General features: G+C 39.1%; 1 protein-coding gene across 1 annotated transcript in view; it reads right to left on the bottom strand.

Annotated features, from left to right (window-relative positions):
* The window catches only part of LOC103675337 (prolylcarboxypeptidase), a 67,731-nt gene extending 44,871 nt beyond the window's left edge, over positions 1–22,860 (bottom strand). Inside the window, exon 1 of the mRNA XM_040630967.1 lies at positions 22,607–22,860. Within this exon, the coding sequence (XP_040486901.1) occupies positions 22,607–22,774 (168 nt within the window). The 5' untranslated portion in view covers positions 22,775–22,860. The remainder of the gene's footprint in view (positions 1–22,606) is intronic.
* Between the last annotated feature and the right edge of the window lie 224 nt (positions 22,861–23,084).

Raw genomic sequence — 23,084 nt, 5'->3', positions numbered from 1 at the left:
CCAGAGTTAATAGGATGTACAGAGAAGTGACAGTGAATAGTTATAGTCATTCATTCATTTAACAAACATTTCTTGAGTGCCTACCATAGATAAGTGCTAGAGAGACAACAGTGGACAAGCCAGATGTGGTCAATGCCCTCACAGGTCTTACAGTCTAATGAAACAGATAACAAACAAGCAAATACACACACACTTGGAGACCACAATTGTGCAGGCTTAATTCCAACAGAGAATACAAAGGTAGATCTGATTTTAATATAGTGGTCAGAGAAGGGGTCTCAGAGCAGACAATAGTTAATTAAGCCTTTAATCTCCACAGCCTTCAGGGGCGCCTAGGTGGCTCAGTGGGTTAAGCTTCTGACTCTTGATTTTGGCTCATGTCGTGATGTCAGAGTCATGAGATCAAGGTCCACGTGGAGCTCCATGCTCAGCGGGAGTCTGCTTAAGATTCTCTGTCTCCCTCTGCCCCTCCCCCCTCTGCTCATACACTCTCTCTCTAAATTAATTAATTAATTAATTAAATCTTTTTTAAAAAGTCTCCACAGCCTTCTATCAGGTATGCCACTGTGTGAAAAGGTCCAAGGGGCCATTTCCAATGTCATTTCCTACACTAAGCGGCCCTTGGCCTTCCTGCCTTCTTTGTCTTCCATGTTAATTTTAGTTCTATTATAGCATTTTTCTAGTATATTCTTTCACTATAGTTATTTATATACACATACTCTACACCTGCTATACTGTTATTAACCAAGACTAAAGTAACCCTATATAAGATGTCAGTATCTGTTGATCAAATCATGTGTATTAGTCCCACTTGCCCCTATGAATAATGCAAGGGCCACACCTAAAGCCTAAAGATACATCCTTTCATCTGTTCTTCACAGAAACTCTATGAAGTGTAGAGGGTGACTTTTCCCACCACATCATACCACCTCCCCTCTCTTGTTCACATCTGAACCCCCACAGCACAAAGCACAGTGGGCACAGGACTGTTTCATCAATGACTGTTGAACTGAATTGAGTAGAAAAAGTGAGAAGTGTACTGCGACACTAGCTGAACTTGGGTTAACCAGTTAACTCTGTTCTCATCCCTTGTCTTACCAGTGACACTCTGTTATCTTATCAGGTGTGTTAGTCACAGGAAATATGAACAGATCCAAAACCTGTCAAGTTAAAATCCAACTCAGCTTTGAAAGGGTAGAAGAGTGTTAAACACAGAGGTGACTCTGATTAATATTGATTCTTCTCAACAACTACAAGGCCCTTTCATCCTCCCACTACTTCCTGAGTGCCTATTGTGCGCTCCTGGCTATACTGCACACAAGGATAAAAGACAGAGTCTTCGCTCTCGAAGAGGTCATAGTCTAGGTAAGACAAGGAAGCAAAGAAACTATTTCTACACAAGGGATGCACAGTATGAATGCAGGTAAGCAAAGGATGTTTGTTATAGCAGCAAAGAGGAGATACAATACAATGAAGGCAAACTCAAAGGATATGATAATGCCTATACTGGGACCCTGCCCACCTCTTTTCCAATCTCATCTTCTACCACTTGCCCTCTCCCGCTTCATAATTCAGAAACCCTCTGGACATAATATGGTTTCTCAAGTCTCCAGGCTGCTGCACATGAAACTTCCCCAACTGGAATATTCCCCTACATTACATGACATTACATGTCATTACAGAAAACTCCCAATTCATCCTCCATCCATCCATGTGTTCACTCAAGCACTGTCCCCTCCTTAAGGCTTTCCAGGACAACCCTAGGCCCAGAGGAGAATGCTGCTTCTCCAGTGGAAAGAGCCCAGCTTTGTAGCCTGACAGTTCTGAGATGAAATGGTGATTGTGCCACTTTCAAGCTAGGTGAATTTCAGCACATTTTTTCACATCTCTGAACCTCAGTAACCTCATCTGTAAAAGGGGTACTAATATCTTCCCTAGAAGGTTGCAGGGATTCAAGGTAGTATTTGTATAAATCCCTGACCACAGGGGCACCTGGGTGGCTCTGTCGTTAAGCATCTGCCTTTGGCTCAGGGCGTGATCCCGGAGTTCTGGGATCGAGCCCCAAATTGGGCTCCTTTGCTGGAAGCCTGCTTCTTCCTCTCCCACTCCCCCTGCTTGTGTTCCCTCTCTCACTGGCTGTCTCTATCTCTGTCAAAAAAAAAAAAAAAAAAAATTCCTGACCACAGTAAAGGCCCCCAATTTACTGAATTATAGCAAATACTCCCTGATGATTGATAGCTATCAGTAATTACACCTTGTGGTATTCAAACACACACACACACACACACACACACACACACATTACAACCATATGAATATTCTGACATGTGACCCCTGGGAAACCTAAACCTAAAAACTAGTCTGATGATACGTTTTCTCCAGGAACAATTCTGTCCTCATTAAGGCAGAAAAAATAATGTAAGATGGCATTTACATAACGGATCTTCTATAAGAGAAAAGAGCTGCCACAAAGAATATAACCAAGAGAAGATTCACCTCAAAAGCTCATTTCATTTAAAAAGAAAAATCATTAGGAAATTAAAAAAAAACCCAGCACATTCTAAAGGAAATTACTCAGGAGTAATTATATTACTCAGGAGTAGTAATTATAACCTCCCAACACTACTTACTATAGGACATTGTCTCCCTTTAAAACTATAATCCAAGCAGCTTACAATGAGAAGGTAAACTATTCACCAGCAATATTTTTATCCCATAGTCTAGTACCTCTTAGAGCTCCCCATTTTAAAAACAGTCATTTTTGTTTGTCCCCAAAATGCATGACTATTAAAAAAGAAATCTTCTCCCTTATGGTATCCTGCTTTGCTCATTAATGTTCAGAAATACAGTACAAGTCAGGAAACCTCAATTATAAGCTCTGCTCTCATGCAAGCACAAAACACTGAGAAGGAAAACAAGATGGTGAATAAAGAGGAAATGAATGTAAAGTCCAGGATCAGATGGCTTCACAGGGGAATTCTACCAAGCATTTAAAGAAGAGTTAATACCTATTGTTCTCAAACTATTTCAAAAAACAGAAGAGGAAGGAAAGCTTCCACATGCTATAAGGTCAGCATTACCCTGATACCAAAACCAAATAAAGACACTACAAATAAACAGAACTAAAGGCCAATATCTCTGATAAACATGGATGTAAAAATCCTCAACAAAGTATTAGCAAACTGAATCCAACAATACATTAAAAAAATCATTCACCACAATCAAGTGGAATTTATTCCTGGGATGCAAGGATGGTTCAATATAAGCAAATCAATGTGATACATCACATCAACAAGAGAAAGGATAAAAACCATATGATCATTTCAATAGATGCAGAAAAAGCATTTGACAAAGCACAACAGCCATTCTTGATAAAAATCCTCAATAAAGTAGGTTTAGAGGGAACACACCTCAACAGAATAAAGGCCATATATAAAAAACCCACAGCTAACATACTCAATGGGGAAAAACTGAGAGCTTTGCCCTTAAGGTCAGGAACAAGACAAGGATGTCCACTCTCACCATTTTTAGTCAACATAGTACTGGAAGTCCTAGCCACAGCAATCAGACAACAAAAAAAAATAAATAAAAGGCATCCAAATTGGCAAGGAAGAAGTAAAACTTTCACTATTTGCAAATGACATGATACTATATAGAGAAAACCCTAAAGACTCTACCAAACCAACTACTAAAACTGATAAATGAATTCAGTAAGGTCACAGGATACAAAATCAATATACAGAAACCCACTGCATTTCTATACAGTAATAATGAAGTCACAGAAAAAGAAATTAAGAAAACAGTCCCATTTAAAATTGCATAAAAGTAATTTTTAAAAACTAGGAATAAACTTAACCAAGGAAGTGAAAGACCTATACTCTGAAAACCATAAAACACAGATGAAAGAAATAGAAGAGTATACAAACTAATGGAAAGATATTCCATGCTCATGAATTAGAACAAATATTGTTAAAATGTCCATGGTACCTAAAGCAATCTACCAACAGCATTTTTCACAGAAGTAGAATAAATAATCCTAAAATTCATATGGAACTACAAAAGATTCTGAATAGCCAAAGCAATCTTGAAAAAGAAAAAACTGGGGGTACCACAATCCCAAATTTTAAGATATACTACAAAACTATAATAATCAAACCAGTATGGTACTAGCACAAAAAACAGACACATAGATCAATGGGACAGAATAGAGAGCCCACAATTATATGGTCAATTAATCCTCGACAAAGGAGGAAAGAATATCCAATGGAAAAAAGTCAGTCTCTTCAACAAATGGTGATGGGAAAACTGGACAGCTACATGCAAAAGAATGAAACTGGACCACTTTCTTAGACCACACACAAAAATAAACTCAAAATGAATTAAAGATGTAAATGTGAGACCTAAAACCACAAAAATCCTAGAAGAAGGCACAGGCAGTAATTTCTCTGTCATAGGTCATAGCAACATCCTTCTAGATTTGTCTCCTATGGCAAGGGAAACAAAGGCAAAAATAAACTACTGGAACTACATAAAAATAAAAAGCTTCTGTACAGCAAAGGAAACAATCAACAAAACTAAAAGGCAACCTACTGAATGGAAGAAGATATCTGCAAATGGCATACCCAATAAAGGGTTAGTATCCAAAGTATACAACTCAACACCCGAAAAACGAATAATACAATTTAAAAATAGGCAGAAGACTTGAACAGACATTTCTCCAAAAAAGACATCCTGATGGCCAAAAGACACATGAAAAGATGCTCAATATCACTCATCATCAGGGAAATGAAAATCAAGACCACAATGAGATATCAACTCACACCTGTCAGAATGGCTAAAATCAAAAACACAAGAAACAAGGGATGGTGAGCATGTAGAGAAAAAGAAACCCTCGTGCACTGTTGGTGGGAATACAAACTGGTGTGGCCACTGTGAAAACAGGATGAAGGTTCCTCAAAAAATTAACAATAGAATTACCACATGATCCAGTATTTCCATTACTGAGTACCCAAAGAATAAGAAAACACTAATTCAAAAAGATGTATACACCCCGATGTTTATAGCAGCATTATTTACTATAGCCAAATTATGGTGGCAACCCCAGTGTCCATGGATAAATAAATGGATAAAGAAAGAGGTGGTGTATGTATATATATATGTGTGTGTGTGCGCGTGTATATATATATATATATATATACATACAATGGAATATCAGCCATAAAAAGACTGAAATCTTGCCATTTGCAACAATATGGATGGATCTAGAAAATATAATGCTAAGTGAAATAAGTCAGAGAAAAACCAATGCCATATAATTTCACTCACGTGCAGAATTTAAAAAACACAACAAATGAACAAAGAAGAAAAGACGCAATCAAGAAAACAGACTCTTGTAGAGAACTGATGGTTGCCAGAGAGGAGGTGGGGGGGGGATGGGTGAAACAGGTGAAGGGAATTAAGAGTACATTTATTGTGATGAGCACTGAGTAATTTATAGAATTGTTGAATCACCTGAAATCTAAAATGTACACCTGAAACTAATATAACACTGTATGCTAATTACACTAGAATTGAAATGAAAGGAAATGAATGTATATTATTCCTATGTGCTTTTGCAAAAAAAAAAAAAGTAATAATAAAGCACAAAAAGACAAAAACCAAAAAATTCTGAATGATTTAACTATGAAGGGAAAATTTCTAAGACTGTTAAGAGATACCAACTGCCTTCTCCCCCAAACAGAATCATCTTCTTACAACAGGAAGTAGTTTTCACCATGCAATTCTCACTCTTTTGAAATCTTATGCTGTATATATAGATATCTATGTATATATCTTATAATACTTTTTGTTCACCCTATAGTAAAGGTTTTTGCTTGCAGGCCTTACCTCTCCATTACATGAGAAATATTCATCTTTATAGGATCCATATAGTCTAGATTAGTGTTTCATAAGAAGGAGGTCGTGATCCGTTCATGGTTGTAAACTCAAGTTAGTAGGTGCTACTCAGCAGCTTGGCTACAGAATCTTAAATTATGTCAATCAGGAAATTTTAAAACTCTAAATGTCCTGAACCATTGTGACCCTGTGAGGATATTAATTCTAGAGCATGTATGCTTTCTACTTGAGAGATAACTAAATCACATTCTAAGATGTAATTACAGTTCAGGCAACAAGAGCCATGTCACAAAGTTAACGTATAGTTAACGAATGTTACAGACAACAAGTATTAGCGGAGCCCAGGGAAGGATAGCTCACACTAGGCTGGGTCAACTGGGGAAGGTTTCCCTGAGGAGGTGGGGTTTAAGCAGAGCCCAGTAAAGGTCTGAATTGGAAACGAGGAGGGGAGAAAAAAAACCATAGTGCCAGCTGGCTTGAACTGAGGCTGACAGAATAAAGGGACTGAAGAGGTTATTGTAATAGCTTAGCTTGGAATTGTGTGGGTTTATAAAAGCTAGTAACCCTGGAAATACAAAGGAAGGGGCATAAAGTAGGAAGGAATCATGGAAAGGTCTTGGTGGTTAATTGGACTTTGGCATAAGAGGTGAAAGTGAAGGAATCAGATGATTCCAAAATACTCTAATCCTGGGTGACCAGAAGGAGATTAGTGCCACGAACAGTAATGTGAAAAAAAAAAATCAAAGGAATTTTAGAAGGGAGTGTTATGTAATGACATTAATATTTTTTATAAAAGTTTAACTTGTTTTGAACACCCATACTTCTCAGTTGCACCTAACTATCCATATGAGGGATACTAACCAGTTTAAGCAGCATTCTATTCTTAAGGCACTCGCTACTTACAAGAACCAAGGCTGAGACTCAGCCAGTTATTAAAATATTGAAATCTTTCTATACCAGTTAGCAAATAATTATCTCAGCACCTTGAGTGGTGCCCACCCTCACTCTATGCCCACCTGTCCCACTGTCCCAGTTCCTTCTCCAGACCTGAGGCCTAAAGAACTGACCCATGGCTCTGTAAGAGGCCTCAGCTCTATGAGCAGCTTCTGTTCTAACTGGGCAGTGTGTATGCCATATTGGTAGTACTAGGCAAAATATAATAAAAGCAAATGTTAACAGCATTCAGAAAAGGGAATAATCACCTCAGCTTGGGCCAGTTATTCATTTAAACAACTGTTGCGGGTGTACACTGTGGATATGCTGATAGGTGTGGTCCCAGCAGTCAGGCTGCTCACATCCTAATACAGAGACCAATATATAAACATATCATTGCAATCCAGAGTAGCAGCACAAAAGAAGTATTTATAAAGTGCAGTGGAAGAAACGAAGGGGATATTAGTCAATACACAGCCTGGGAAGAGAAACAAAGCAGTCCCATAAAGCTTCACAGAGGTGATATAAGACCTGAGCTATGAAGGATGGACAGGAAGGAGTGCCAGGCAGAGAAAAGAGGAAGATAAACCATTCCAAGCAGAGAGATACCAGTACTGTATGGGCCACATCCCAGCATAGTGTGTATAAAACAATGAAATGACCAATATGTAATGCCTAGCACACAGTGTAAGAAATAACAATATACATAAATATTAGAGATTCTTTTCTAGCAGAGTTATTTCTCTGATTTTGTTTTTAAAGGCTGATTCTAAAATTCATTTGTTTTGTCTAAGCCTATACGAGTTGAACAAGGGATAGGGCAATCAAAATATCCTAGGAGGTATGGGGTGAGGTAGTTTGGAATTTTAAAATGAAGCACATGGAATTCACAAATCAACTAGAGTTGTCTGCACATCTTAGATGTGTTTAAGCAAAGATGAAACAAGGACAGTGAATTAACTGGGAGTGTGAAGTAGGAGCAAAAAAACAACAGGCAACCTCACTACTTTTCCAATTAACAAAGAAGAGCTTCCTGGAGGGAAATATTTTTTAACAGAAGGGAACAAGAAAGTGCTAAACAGTCCAGATGCCTTGAAGATTCAAGAAGTATTTAAAGAATAAATCTTCAGAGGAAGACCAACAGGCAAGAGTAAAATGCATGTATATGCTTATCTCTGGAGTGTGAAATGGAGAAAGGTCATCTAGAGAACAGAGATTACAGATAAATGACTACAAATTCAAACTAATAAAAGGGTTTGGCAATGTTACACAATTAACTACAAAAAGCCCTTCTGGAAATCTTTAAAAATCATGATCCATATTTTTTGGAGAGTCACTTCCCTAGCATCTTAGCCAACATTCATTTCACCATGTTACACTCAAATTCTTCAGAGATGAACCAAAACACTGGGGGTATGTAAGTAACAGCAACAGGCTCTTTTATACCTTGCCTAACGCTGGATATTTGCATTTAATGTTTTCAATAACACAGAACATGACATGCAGTGTCATTCTATCAGCACATCTGCACATGTACGAAGCTTGGTACTGCAGCCTCCCAGATCCACAGATGAATAAGACCCAATGTTTCTGCCCTGAAGAGATCACGGAGAGGTGGTCAGCAAATAGTTATTACCTTCTCTTTTAAACTATGGTCATTTTCTAGAAATTAAACTACATAAAAATGCAGACAGAAAGCCTGTTTTGGTGTGCACTAGCCACACCATTCATTGCCATTTAATGCCAATTGTTTAAGAGAAAGGAAGCATCCTAGGCCAAGGTGAAGCGAGTCATCACCACTGCTTTCCGAAATTGTTGTATAAGCTGCTCCCTCGAAGGAAGAGGCCATCAGTGCTCAGGAAGTGACAGAGGTTTCCGGCAGTTTTAAAGGATAGTGTCTGCAGTGTGACCCATGGTTCAAACTGCATAAAAATAAGAATTCACTGACAAATGATAACAAGTACTTCCTCACTTTCCTATCGGCTGAATCAGAGCCATTGTTTGGGTTGTAGTTCCTTGTTTAAATTAGGTTATTAAATCACAATGATGCTGGCCAAACATGCTAGTCATAAGCCATCAGGAAAACTTATCAAAAATACCAGTGTCAAGGTTTAAGCACACGCGCGTGCGCACACACATACAAGCACACACATACACACACACACACACACACACACACACTTCTGCACTAATAAAATCTGATCATTACCAAGGGTATCTTTCAAAAGCTTTGTTTTTTTTCTCTCCTGAAAACCAAAAATGAATGTACTGTAAGGTAGCAAAAAGAGAAAGGAACTTGCAGACAGATATGAGTTTGAATGCCAATTCTGCCATCTATTAGAGCTATTGGAATTTGAACAAGTTACTTCATGTCTGTGGGCTTGTTTTCTTATATGTAAAATGAAAAAAAAATAGTACCTATCTCAGAGAGGTCTTTTTCTTTTCTTTCTTTCTTTTTTTTTTTTTAAGTGGTCTCCACACTGAAGTCACAGAGCCCAACACGGGGTCTGAATTCACCACCCTGAGTGGTGCTCTCAGACCTGAGCTGAGATCAAGATTCAGATGTTTAACTGATTGAGCCACCCAGGGCACCCCCCAGAGACGTCTTATGATGATTAAGTTGGATAATACATGCATGCAAGTATCTAGCAAGGACCTGAAGGAACTGAGAGCTTGATGTATTACTAGTATATTTTGTAGAGCATGTTTCATTAGCATGCACGTCCCAAATCTGAAACCACTGCCAAATATACTCACAAACATATACAACGGTATATGTTTAATATTGCTACTTATGAGGAAGAAATTGTCCCATAAAACTTTTTTTTAAAGATTTCATTTATTTATTTGAGAGAGAGAGAGCACATACACATGTGCGCAAAAGCACACACACACACACACACACACACGCACACGAGTGCATGTGGGGGGAGGGGAAGAGGGAGAAAGAGACTCTCAAGAGGACTCTGGGCTAAGCGCAGAGCCAGAAGCGGGGATGCATCTCATAACCCTGAGATCAGGATCTGAGCCAAATCAAGAGTTGGACACTTAACCAACTGAGCCACCCAGGTACCCCAGTGATTTAAAACTTTAGCAAAAAAACCCATAAAAAATGAAAAAACTTCAACAATTTGTTCCAACTTTTCACTTAAAACAATATAACCTTGCAAAGCAAAATTTTTTTTAAAAATTTGCAGTTATCATGGAACTGAAAACAGCAACAAGGCAATGACTTGGTGACAGTGAAAGTCTCTAAAACACTAAATATCATATGGCCTGGTATGTGATACGTTTTTGTTTCTGACTTTCTATTCAGTGCTGTGACGGTGCAATATACCTTTAGTTACACATTCCTCACTATATGAATTATGTAGCTCTGAGGAAAGGTACATATCACAGAAATAAAAGGTGACTGAATATCTTATTTCTAAAGAATTTTAAAATAATCTGTACCATCACTTTCATCAACCCATATGCTGAAGATTATAAATCCACATCTCAAAGGACTACTTATTTCCTCTTGGGGGTCAGAATAATACAATTACAATCATGGTTCAAATAGCCAGGTTTTTCATAAAAGTAGTTAAAGAGATTAGCTTAAATTTTCAGTTTAAAATGATAATACTTTATTTGGGGCGCCTGGGTGGCACAGCGGTTAAGCGCCTGCCTTCGGCTCAGGGCGTGATCTCGGCGTTATGGGATCGAGCCCCACATCAGGCTCTTCAGCTATGAGCCTGCTTCTTCCTCTCCCACTCCCCCTGCTTGTGTTCCCTCTCTCGCTGGCTGTCTCTATCTCTGTCAAATAAATAAATAAAATCTTAAAAAAAAATGATAATACTTTATTAAACAGAAGAATAACACTATCATTCTAAGCATGATGTTTAAAGATGAGACTAGGGGCACCCGGGTGGCTCAGTTCACTGAGTGTCCAACTCTTGATTTCGGCTCAGGTCATGATCTCAGGGTCCTGGGATCAAGCCTCACCTGGGGAGCCTACTTCTCCCTCTCCCTCTGTCCCTCCCTCCACTCATTCTCTCTCACTCACACACACACACACTCTCTCTCTCTCTCTCTCTCGCCCTCTCTCACTCCCTTTCTCTCTCTCTCTAAAATAAAATCTTAAAAAAAAAAAAAAAGATGAGACCACTATCCTGGCTTTTAGAGAAAACAAAATAAGTAGGTATGGTTACCTGCACTTGACTTTCTGATCAAGGTAGACTTTCAAAAGCAAAGTGCCAAATGGTGACCTCTGTTCCTTTGAGTTAGTGGACAAAAGAGGAACATTCAAATGGAATAGAAGATGAACATACAGCAGTGACTAAGTCATGCAGCACAGATAAGCAACATTTACATGAACTTTAATTAACTTATTCCAAGCCAAATTTTGTATACAGACTGTTGGGAAAGCTTAAAAAGGAGGATTCCCTAATGGAACTAGGGTAAACTGTACTGAGCACCAAACTTAAGGGGACAATTTCTAAAGTAGTGACCTCACTCCTGCCCCACCAGTTTAGTCTCCTCCTCCTTTATTTCTTGGAGAATACTTTTTTGTGATCATCACTGGAGGTCTCTTAACATCCTTTACTCTAGAATGTATACAGTCCTCCAAAAATATCTCATAGTCTGTATCTTAGAAGGTTTCATAGTCCCCTTCTGCTGTTAACATGGTTCATTTATTTAAAGTGCATTCATTTAAAAGTCTTCTTTTTGTAACACAAAAGCCAAGTCAGAAGAAGTTCTGTATTGTTAAAACCTCCATTATGATTTTTTTTTCTCTCCAAAATTATCCAGCCTGCTGCTAGAGAATTGAGATTCCTCTTGATTTAACTTTATTACGTCTAATCTGGATTTCCTTAACAAATGTGACCTCCACACTATCTCTAATTTAGGCCATGAATTACACCATCTTCTGTCTATTCCAGAAATACAGCTAGGACAGAAGCAACATAGATCAAGGGTTCTGATGTCAACAGAGCTCAGTTTAAATCCTGGCACTATCACTTATCATCTATGTGATCATGGATATATCACTTTACCTCTGAGCCCTTTATTTCTCTATAAAAAAGATGTAGTACCTCCTTGCAGGGCGGAAGATAAATATATTAAGAGCACTTAGGCTGTACCTGTCACAAGGTGATGCATTTATTCTGGTCAGCAGAGCAATTCTTTGCCCCTTACCACTTCAACACCAAGTTACATTCTTAAAGTTAATGAAAGATTCAGAGAAGGAATACCTGCACCATGCGTGAGCCAATGGAAATAGTAATAATATCGACCTCACACTGTTGAGGGCCCACCTCTTGCCTCATAGAGGCTGACCCCCTGTCCCAGTATTACTGACCTTTCAGTTCCTCCAACATGGACGGCTCTTTCCTACCTTAGGATACACCCTCTACCTGGGAAGAAATCTCAATCATCTCCCTTCTCCTGGCTAACTCCTATTTAGCTTCCCAGTGTCTGCTTTGACACCATCACTGCCTATAGGATTCTCTAATACACAAGACTCAGGACTCCATTGTAGATCCCACAACAAGCTACTCCCTTAAAGCATACATTGTCACACTTGTAATTACTTATCACTATGTTCTTTCCCACTAAACTGTAAACTTCATGAGGTCTGTCTTTGCATTCCATGTGGGCATCCCCAAACATGAGCAACAAGAAAAAGAACATCATGAGCTTGACAGAGACAGGACAGCTGATCCTCTCCAGGTGCAGCACTGTGTGGCAACTTGGAACCGACACATATGTAATAGAAAGTAAGGATTTACAAATATACATACTTAATTGGCTTCTTTTTGCAAATGAATGATAAAAAGTACTGCTTTTACCTTAGCTCTTTAATAAATATGGGCAGTACACAATTGCCACAGAAGTAGGCTTTAAGGGGACACTCTTCCTAATGTCTTCATTCTTTATCGTTTCCCTGGCCCTCACCCAGACACAAAACAAAGAGCAAACTTGGCTGCACTCCCTCCCATGATTCTTTCTCTGTACATATGTGGGGAGAAGGGTCAGTACAGACAACTAGCTACAGGTTCCAGATCATCAAAATAAGAGAATGTGAATAAGTGGGCCTGTTTTTATTTGCCTGGCATTCTACATTGTTTCCCAAAAAGGGTTTTAGACAGTTGAGAATCAAGTTTCCATACCATTTCCCTCCCTAGACACACACACACACACACACACACACACACACACACACATGCACACCTTCCTTATCTCAATGTATGGGGAAGCAGGAAAGGAGAGAGGGGGAAAGATACAGATTCAACAAACATTTATAATGATGATATTCTAAAACTATAAAAACTATGGGCAGTATGCTGTGGAATATGGATACTTACAAGATAGAGTTCCTGCTTTAGAAAGGGAGTAAGACAAGGGTACAAAAGATTTTAACACAAGGTTAGAACAAAACATGTGCCGTGAGAGAAGTACAAAGATAGATCTGATTGATCACACACTCTCCAGGAGATTAAGAAATACCTCACGGAGGAGGTAGGCAGTGTCTGAGAAGGGGCTTAAAAAAAGGATAGGATTGATAAAGGGGGGAAGGGCATTGGGAGGGGTATTCCAGGCAAAAAGAACAATGTGGGCTAAAGCATAGAAACAGGAAAAGAATGAGCATGTGTGAAGAATAGATTAGCACACTGGAAAGGTGGGTTGGGGTCACGGGGTGGAGGGCCTTGAATGCTACAGGATTTTGTTCTAAATAAAGCAAACAATCAGCTGGGGCACCTGGGTGGCTCAGTCGGTTAAGCATCCGCCTTCGGCTCAGGTCATGATTTCAGGGTCCTGGGATTGAGTCCCGCATTGGGCTCCCTGCTCAGTGGGGAGTCTGCTTGACCCTCACCCTCTCCTTCTGTCCCTCCCCACACTTGCTCTCTCGCGCTCTCTCTCTCAAATAAATAAAACCTAAAAAAAAAAAAAAAGCAAACAATTAGAATCATTGCAGGCTCTAAGGAGAAGACTGATGGGAGAAGAGGTGATTAATGTGACCCACGAGGACTGCAGTAAAGGACTAACTACAGGAAGCAAGGAGGACCTTCAACCTCACATAATCCACCTTTCACTGTCCCTCACCCCATCCTCGCTCCCTTCCTTACTTGGCTTAAATTTCATGGTCAATGAATAAATTACTCCCTTGGATATGCCCCTCAATCCCCATGTCTCTCTGTCTTTCTCACTTTCTTTTACTGATTTGGCAAAAGGATAATCATGGTTAAAAAGAACTCTCCACCAACTTTCCATTCATACCCAAGAAAGTAAATGTAGCTAAAGAAACATACAGCCTATCAAATGGTCTTACTAACATGCATGAGACTTCAAAGCTGCCTATTAATCAAACTGTAATTCCGTAGTCCATTTACTTTCCTTCCCTGCTAGAGGAGTTTCTCTGTTCTCTTTGCTCCTCACTGTCTTCATCCCCTGCTACCCTCTCCTTGGGTATGTCCTTCCAGCCATATTGGCCTCCTTGTATTGTTCCTGCCAGGCACACATCTGTCTTACGGTTTTGTACTTGCTTTCCTCTATGCCTTGAATGCTCTTCCTCCTGCGCCTAGAAGAGTGCCTTGCAAATAGGAAGAACTTAATAAAAACAGCGTAAATGAATTTGGAAACACATCGTATATTCAAGTTTCTATTTTGCTTTTTTCATTTATCATTAATTCGTGAACATTTCCCACATTACCAGATATACTTCAAGACCATCATTTTAAGGCATAATAATGTTTCATTTTATGGATGTACCACAAATTATTTACAATTTGGGACTGAGAAACCAGGAGATTTATAAGTGGGATATTTTGGATGTTTCTTCCTTCAATCTTTCTGAAGCTTGATAGTTTCACCTCTAAAAATGAACATAATATCTACCTCACAGGATTGTTTTAAAGACTGAATGTGGAATATAAATAGATACAGAGACGTCAGTTTTGAAAACAGAGGCATCATGATGTCAATTGAATGAAAGATCATAGATCTTGGAAGCAAAAGATTAAAATATATTGTCCCTCAATAGCTTGATCAAGTCACTTAACCTCTATGAACCTCAATTAAACCATCTATTTTTTTTAAAGTGATTGTAGTAATTAAAAGCAGGCATGTAAAAGAGTTTGAAATAATACCTGCCCCAGATAAGACAACCAATAAATGTTTACTTATTCACTGCTCATATACAACAATGAGGACTTTTCTTAAATTGTGAACCAGAATAAAAAAGATATAAAAAAAGATTTTTATAACTCCTCAATAACATACACATTGTCAATGCAAAAGTTTCCTTTTGATGGACACTTACAAAGCATACTTCAGATTTTTTACATAAATCTCTAGATCAATTTTGTTTCCTTTATTATGAAAAAGACAGGCAAAACAATTATTTTAAATACTGAGTGACAGTATGAATAAATAAATTCCTTTATCGCATGCTTCAATGTATATACACATCAGGTCAGTCAACTATCATGATAATGATAAATTGAGCAAGAAAATGTTAAGTAGACCACTCTCACTTCAGGGAATTTTTTGCTTTTTTTAAGACTTATTTATTCATTTATTTATTTGACAGAGAGAGAGAGAGACAGAAAGAGAGCACAAGCAGAGAGAGCAGCAGAGGGAGAGGAAGAAGCAGGCTCTCTGCTGAGCAGGGAGCCCGATGTGGGACTTGATCCCAGGACCCCAGGATCACAACCCAAGCCGAAGGCAGATGCTTAACCATTGAGCCACCCAGGCATGCCAACTTCAGGGATTTTTTGGAAGCAATCTGTAAACTGCAGCCACATAATGCCAAGACAATACACGTGTGTCAGTCCTCTTCCATATTTTTCAGATGCAAGCCTGAGTATGTGTGACTGGAATGGCCAACAAGTATGTGAAGTCCTCTAGGATATAATCATCTCTGCCTTCCTGGGACCTACCCCAGTGCCTGACATATAAAAGGAACTGGATGAACATTGAGTAGGTGGATGGGTGGTTGAGTAAGAGACTAATTGAGTATGGTAGTCATTTGTGTTGTTTCTCCTTCTAGGATCGCCAAAGTCAATATTTTTGGTCTCCCCACCCTGTCCTTAGATGCAGCAATATAATCAGTTTGGGCCAAGGAATTATGAAAGGAAGTGACATGTGCAATTTCCAGACTGGAGCATTTATTATTTTTCTATGTTCTTTTTTCACTGCTAGGGTGATCATGAAAGCGTATGTTGAGAGGAGGCCTCCAAAAGCCCCTTAGTCTCTAAGTGAATGTAATGAGGGAACCCTCTGCTCACCCCAATGGAAATAGTTTGAGTCATACATTTTGGGGGGTTTAAGTCACTAAAATTTTGGAGTTGTGCTACAGCTGCATAACCTAGCCTATCCTGACTAGTACAAAAAGCAAGGTAATGACATTTGCTTTAGAACTAGAAACTCTTTAGAGTTTATTTTCAGAAAAACAAAATGAGACAGATGAGCAATACATCTTGAACATGTAATTCAACCTCTCTGTATGATCGTTCTCTCACCTATAAAGTGGAACAATAATAGCATCTACCTCATCTACCCTCAGCTATAGGGATTAAATAAATGAATGTCTATTAAATACTTAGAACCTAGGGCATATAAAGCTTTCAATAAATAGTAGCAGATTATTAGTATCACTAGTGCATTCAATAATTTATACACTACATATTTCATTTTATTCTCCCTCCTCTTACTCCTTATTAATTTTAATTTATAGCCAATTTTTTCCATTCAAAAAATCTTTATTAAGAACTACTATGTAGGGGTGCTTGGGTGGCTCAGTCGGTTAAGTGTCTGCCTTCAGCTTAGGTCATGATCCTGGAGTCCCGGGATAGAGCCCTAGGTCCTCGTAGTCCAGCACTCAGCGGGGAGGGGAGTCTGCTTCTCCTTCTCCCTCTGCTTCTCCCCCCTGCTCTTGTGCTCTCTCGCTTGCTCACTCTCTCAAATAAATAAATAAAAACTTAAAAAAAAAAAAAGAATTACTATGTAGAGGGCACTGTACAATGCTCTTGGAATATGATGATAAATAAGATAAGCCATACCATCAAGGTCTTTTCCTTCCCTATGATTCTTTTTTCTCCAAGCCACCCATAACCAAGCAAACTTTAAAATCATAAATATAAATACAGTGGTCTATGTTATAAATACTTCGTTAATGGTAAAGCTGAGTAATTTTAATTTAAAAAAACCCTTTACATGATATGAATCTGTGTCTAATGTAAAGTTCAGATGGAAAAACTGTTTAGGCCACTGTACCAAAGGCAATTAATGGCAAGGGGAAAAACAGAACTTGTACTCAAATCCCCACCGCTCCTAATACAGGGCCATATACACAGGAAGCACTCAGTGAACAGAATCACAGATGGATCACAGGTCATCAGATCCCATCCTCTTATCATACATAAGAGATCTTACACTGAGATCTAGAGGTAAGCAACTTGCCCAAGGTCAATCCATGAGTTAGTGACAAGTCTAATACTAGAACCCAAACTCTGAAAATGTTTTAAGTGCTTTAAAGTCCTTGCAATATGTTATAGAGGGATATAAATATGACAGTGCAAAACCTTAAAATTAATTTTTACTGAAATTACATTTTAGTATTAACTAATAAAACATCAAAAGTTATGAGAAAGATAGTGTTAGATTTAGTATTATGATAAAATAGAGAAGATACTTGCAAAAATCTAAAAGGATACATTCATTACCATATTGTCCCCACCACAATTTACCAAAATGCAAAATAGCATAGAAAAAAAATAGAAATAGCTTCCTATGCTTTTTGTTACATATCAGTCTTGTGTGAAAGAAAATTATTTCAAACAAGGAAAAAGTTAATTTCTTTGCCTTATTTACAAGTATATTAAATTATATCCCACTGATTAAAAGGAATATATATACTATTTATGTAACTGAAGAGAGTTCATACAGATTTTCAAATTTTGCAGAATAACTATTTTAGGTATGATAAGTGATGATTTGAATATTTTATTCTGTGTGGAGAGGGTTAAGTTAAAGCCATGTATATTAAGAAACCACAAGATAAAATAAAAATATTTACCATTTATTGAGTAAAGTGATATATAAACTGTGCTATTAAGTCCTTTACACATACTACTCATCTCACAACAAATATGTGAGATGAACAGTACAATTATCCCCATCTTGCTGATTATAAAAACAGATGTTCAGAGTAACCTGTCTGAAGTTACTCAGCTAATGGGAGAAACAATTTGTTCTCAAACTTGTATGATAATTAATCTCTACCAAGTTCCTGACTCTTCATAATTTAGATCAAAGTTATTTCATCATATCTAAGGGGTAGACTACATGATCTCTAAGACCCCTTCTGGCAATGATTCTAGGTGTGAAAACAGAAATCAATTTACAAGTCACATAATATTTGTGACATATACTCTGGGCCTAAGGAGAAAGCCATCAATAGATGAACCAATAATAAAAAGTAGAGAAGAGGGGAAAAAATAAAAAGGAGAGGAGGAGGAGAAAGATCAATACTTTACTAGACATTAGGGCCACTGTGGCATGAGTGGAAAAGGGGAACCCGGAGTAGGAACTAAAAGAACCGTAAGGGATGTACACAAATAGAAAGAGCTCAGCCCACTGATGTGACTACCACACAGCAGACAGGAAGGAGCTGTGGGAAGGCTTTACAGAAGTCAGTGGCCATGAGCTTAATGTTAGGTCAAGATGCAGAGTTCTAACATAAACACTGGTCAGTAGTTAAACAGGAATAGTTGAGTATAGATTACTGACCACTAAGTTCCTAGAAGAGGCATTACCACAACTGTCATGCATTTGGATCAATGTGAAATGCTAACACTATGGGGAGTGTGGTTTTAGGACAGAATGGGGAAGAAACCAGCATTTACTCAATTACGTACCTTAAGTTCCTACCATGTCCCAGGCATTATGCATGTGCTTCATGTGTTACCATATTTAAAACTCACAACAATCTTGGTAGAAGTGATGGTTAATTTTACATGTCAACTTGGCTGGGCTACATATTTGGTCAAACATTCTGGATGTTTCTATAAAGGTGTTTTTTTAGATAGGATTAATATGTAAATCAGTGGACTTTGACTAAAGCAGATTTACCCTCTATAATGTGAACGGGTCTCATCCAACCAGATGAAAGCCTGAATAGCCAAAAAGACTGACCTCTCCTGAGCAAGAAGGAATTATACAAGCAGGCTCTCTTTGGACTCAAACTGCAACTCTTCTCTGGGTCTCCAGCCTGCCAGTTTACCCTGTAGATTTTGAACTTACCAAGCTTCCATAATCATATGAACTAATTCCTTAAAATAAATCAATCTCTATGAAAAGAGGGATACACACACAGAGAGACACATTCTATTGGTTCTGTTTCTCTAGAGAACTCTGACTAATACAGTAAATATTGTTTCCTAATGACAATGAGGAAAATGAGACCCTCAAAGGACCCATTCTTTTTTCCCACTACATCACACAGTAAAATGCCCTCAGGACTCACATTCTACTCTGAGGGGCTAGGGTGGGAGATGGAGGGTAATGAGAAGAAGGAAAACCTTGTAACCACAAGCCATAGATTCCAAGGAGCCGCTTACAACTCTGACATCACACATGTACCCAAAGCCTGGATATGACCAAGTGATGTACTATCCTTTGTCTAGTCTCCTGATTCGGTTACTTTGGATAACCCCGCCCAAAAAAAAAAAAAATTCCTACTAAATCAACAACATCTGAAGACTTTGAAAGAAGGTAAAAAATAATTAGTGAAGAATAGAAGTAAAAAATGAAAAGAAAAATAAAAAATAACTTGTGTCAATTAAATGATGGTAGACTTTGCTTTATTTAGGCTTTTTTTTTGGATAGTAATTCATTCGCTCCCTCAACAAATATTTATTTTGTACTTTATATTTTTTATGGGCTCTTCTGGGTACTGGAGAGTACTATCTAGCTATTGGGGACACATACAAAGTCGTAAGTGTGCAGAGCGAAAAAAGACCAACTAAGTTCCCCTAAAGTCAAGAAGGCTTCACAGAAGAGGTCACATTTCACCTTGGATACAGGTATGAGTTTAACTTGAGGAGAAGAGAGACAGTATTCCACACTTTCCGACACTGTTAAATTCAATTGAGCCTATGTTCTATGTTGCTAAAAGTATATATGTGTGTTCAGGAGTGAAGGGGAGGGAAAAGACCAGGGACTAAACCTTTATACCCAGACCATTCATGGAACTTATGTGTACATTAGGACAGCTAGGAATGGCCTGGTCAACTGGACAGATATAACTACACATAAAGAAAATCATTACAAAGGTTGATAAAAATTCAAACTTGAATAAAAACCGAGCCTTACAATTCTAATAATGATATCTATTATCAAAGGGCACAAAAGTATTTCATGTCCTCTAACGAAAAAAAAATTGAAGTTGAGTTTATACAGACATAGTCAGTCCCAACTAAAAATCTATGGTCCAGAATTGGCAACTACTATAATCATTATTATGTAATAAATACATATGTGGAAGTTTCCTCAAAAAATGAAATAAAACTCAACTGGAGTTGATGTAAGGAAAACTATTATAATGGTAATAAACATGTATGTGTCCTAAACTAAGCCAGAGGGCAAAAGGTGGCTGAGTAAAGTCAAACAGATTTAGCAAATGACCAAAAATAGAAAAAGAACTGATCTTAAATTATACTTCTAAATCGTTAGGTGGTCAAGAAAGGAATGTGTAATGAAGGAATATAAATTAAGGGCTCACAGATCATTTGGTCTCTTCCCCCCTTTCGTTTCCCTTTTTCCTGCTGATAGTTCTCTTTTTCATCGGTGTGTTTTTTTGTTTTTTGGGTTTTTTTTTTTTTGAGAGAGAGCACAAGCACGTGTGCACAAGTGTGGATAGGGAACGGAGGGGGAGAGAGAGAGAGAGAGAGAGAATCTTAAGCAGGCTCCACGCTCAGCTGGGAGCCCAACATGGAGCTCAATCTTACCACCCTAAGATCAAGATCTGAGCTGAAATCAAGAGTGGGACACTTAACCGACTAAGCCACCCAGATGCCCCCCTTTCATCACTTTTAAAGAGATTTCAGAGATCCTCATTCCAATAGTTCCCCTTCAATCTTACTTTACCAATAAAACTCTGCAAATAATCATATACAAAATCCCAATATATGAAACAGACCAAAGCATAAAGCTCAGGCTCAAAGAGTTCAGGGAGAGAGGGGTTACGGGAGCACCTTAACTTGGCCTCCATTTGGGCTTTCACCCACCAACCCTCTGAGACAGCTCCCCAAAAAGCCCTTAATTTTCCTCAGTAGAGTGTGTAATATGCTGTTCTTTATTCAACCCTCTCAATTTACAAATGAAGAAATTGTAGCCTAGAGTTAATTTAAGTAAGTTGTCTGAGAAAAAGTCCCCTGTTTCCTGGTACCGCTGCTGAAATAAAATGTTTTCTCTTCCTCATAAACTGTAACTTAAATTTCTGGGTTAAAAATAATTTCTTATAAATTACAAATTCATGCAATCCATCTATCGAATTCAAAATTCAGGGCCAAATAGTTTGCTGGGGACTTGTTATCTATTTTCATTTAACCATCACCAAATCCCCATATCAAGAAACTGGGTTCATTTTTTTTTTTAAGAGATTTTATTTATTTACTTGAGAGAAAGAGAACATGCAAGCCAGAGAGAGCACAAGCGGAAGAGAAGGAGAAGAAGAAGCTGACTCCACGCTGAGGAGGGAGCCCTACACAATCCTAGGACCCCAGCATCATGACCTGAGCCTAAGGCAGACGCTTAACCAACTGAGCCACCCAGGCGCCCCAAGAAACCGGGTTCAGAGAAGTACTGTAACTTTCCCAAGGTCACAGAGCTAGCAGAGTGGAATGCTGTTCTATTCGACTCTAAAAGCCAAACCTCAGACTTGGCATTCTTTCCAATCCACACCTTTCCCTGATCTTTGCCTATCTTTACACAGGCTCCCAGAAATACAAAACCCTAAGAGATCTGTCATTTTACACAGGATGTACTTTTCTATGCAGGCTTGTAAGAGAGTGCCTCATGCTTCAGCCAAGCACAAAGGCATCAAGCCTATTTTAAACTTCTAAACTCAAGCTTCAGAACCCTAAAGATGCTAACCCCCCTTCTCAAATCTTGACTTTCCTCTACAACCTCCTCTACAAGCATGGGCTACACATATGTTCAGTCTTATGGAGACTAGAAATGGTTAAAAACTCTTAATCAAAGGACTACAAAATCAACTTTGAGCTAAGCAAGAGATGACAGGCTGGTGTTTTAGGTTTAATGCTAAATATTATCTATTAAGATATTGGAAATATCTATTAAGATATTGGAAATATTTAGAGGCTGCTTAGGGATACAGGATCAGACTGTCACCACGGAGTAGGAGGCAGAGTTGGCATTAAACAATTTTAATTTGATGGGAGATCAGGGGAATTTGAATTAGGGCATCCTCTGGGAGCAGAAGTTGAAGCGACTGTCATAGCCAATTACAGAAAAGAGCATGGAGCCAGAATTGATATTAAATTATTGGTAACGGGAGGAGAGACTTTAAACAGAACTGAGACTTGGTGCCACCCTCTGGAAGCTGTGAGCCAAAGATCGGAAAAGTCCTAGGTATTAGGGGTCTGAAATTCCGGGTGGGCTACTGTGCCTAGGCTCGGGTCTATTAGGCCGGACACTTCGAAACCCCAGTCTTCCCCCACGCCCACCCTCCACCCAACACGCCCACCCTCCCCCCAACACACCCCCGCCTCACCTTCTGTTGGATGTAGTGAATCGAGTACTTCTTGGCAACAGTATGGCGGGTTGTGAAACTGGTTGACCAGCGCAGGCTGCTGAGGGCCTTCATGGCCGGCGGTACACGGATGGCAACCCCAGGCGTCAGGAAAGCCAAGAGCAGGAGTAGGACGGTGGGACACCCCATGGCTGAGGCTGGCGGCTGCAGTGCGGGTGGGAGCGAGACCGGCAGATGCCGGGAACTAGAGCCGAGCCCAGCGGGCAGCTCCGCCCACCGCAGATAAGCTCCTCCCCGGTGAAACCCAAAGCCATTCCGCCCAGCAGCAACTCCGCCTAAACCTGGTCACCCAAACCACACCGCCCCCGACACCGAGGGCGCCGCAACTTTTCATGTTCCTCTCGTGCAGTCCCCTCTTTAGAGTCCAGCTTCATTGCGGTCACAGTCCAAGTCGACCCTTACCATCCCAGGACCCCCTCCTACCTGACCGCCGGCATCC

Source organism: Ursus maritimus, unplaced genomic scaffold (assembly GCF_017311325.1).
Source record: "Ursus maritimus isolate PB19 unplaced genomic scaffold, ASM1731132v1 scaffold_16, whole genome shotgun sequence".
Taxonomy (NCBI): Eukaryota; Metazoa; Chordata; class Mammalia; order Carnivora; family Ursidae; genus Ursus; species Ursus maritimus.
Note: the sequence above shows the minus strand (reverse complement) of the source record. Positions and strands in the feature narration are given on the sequence as shown.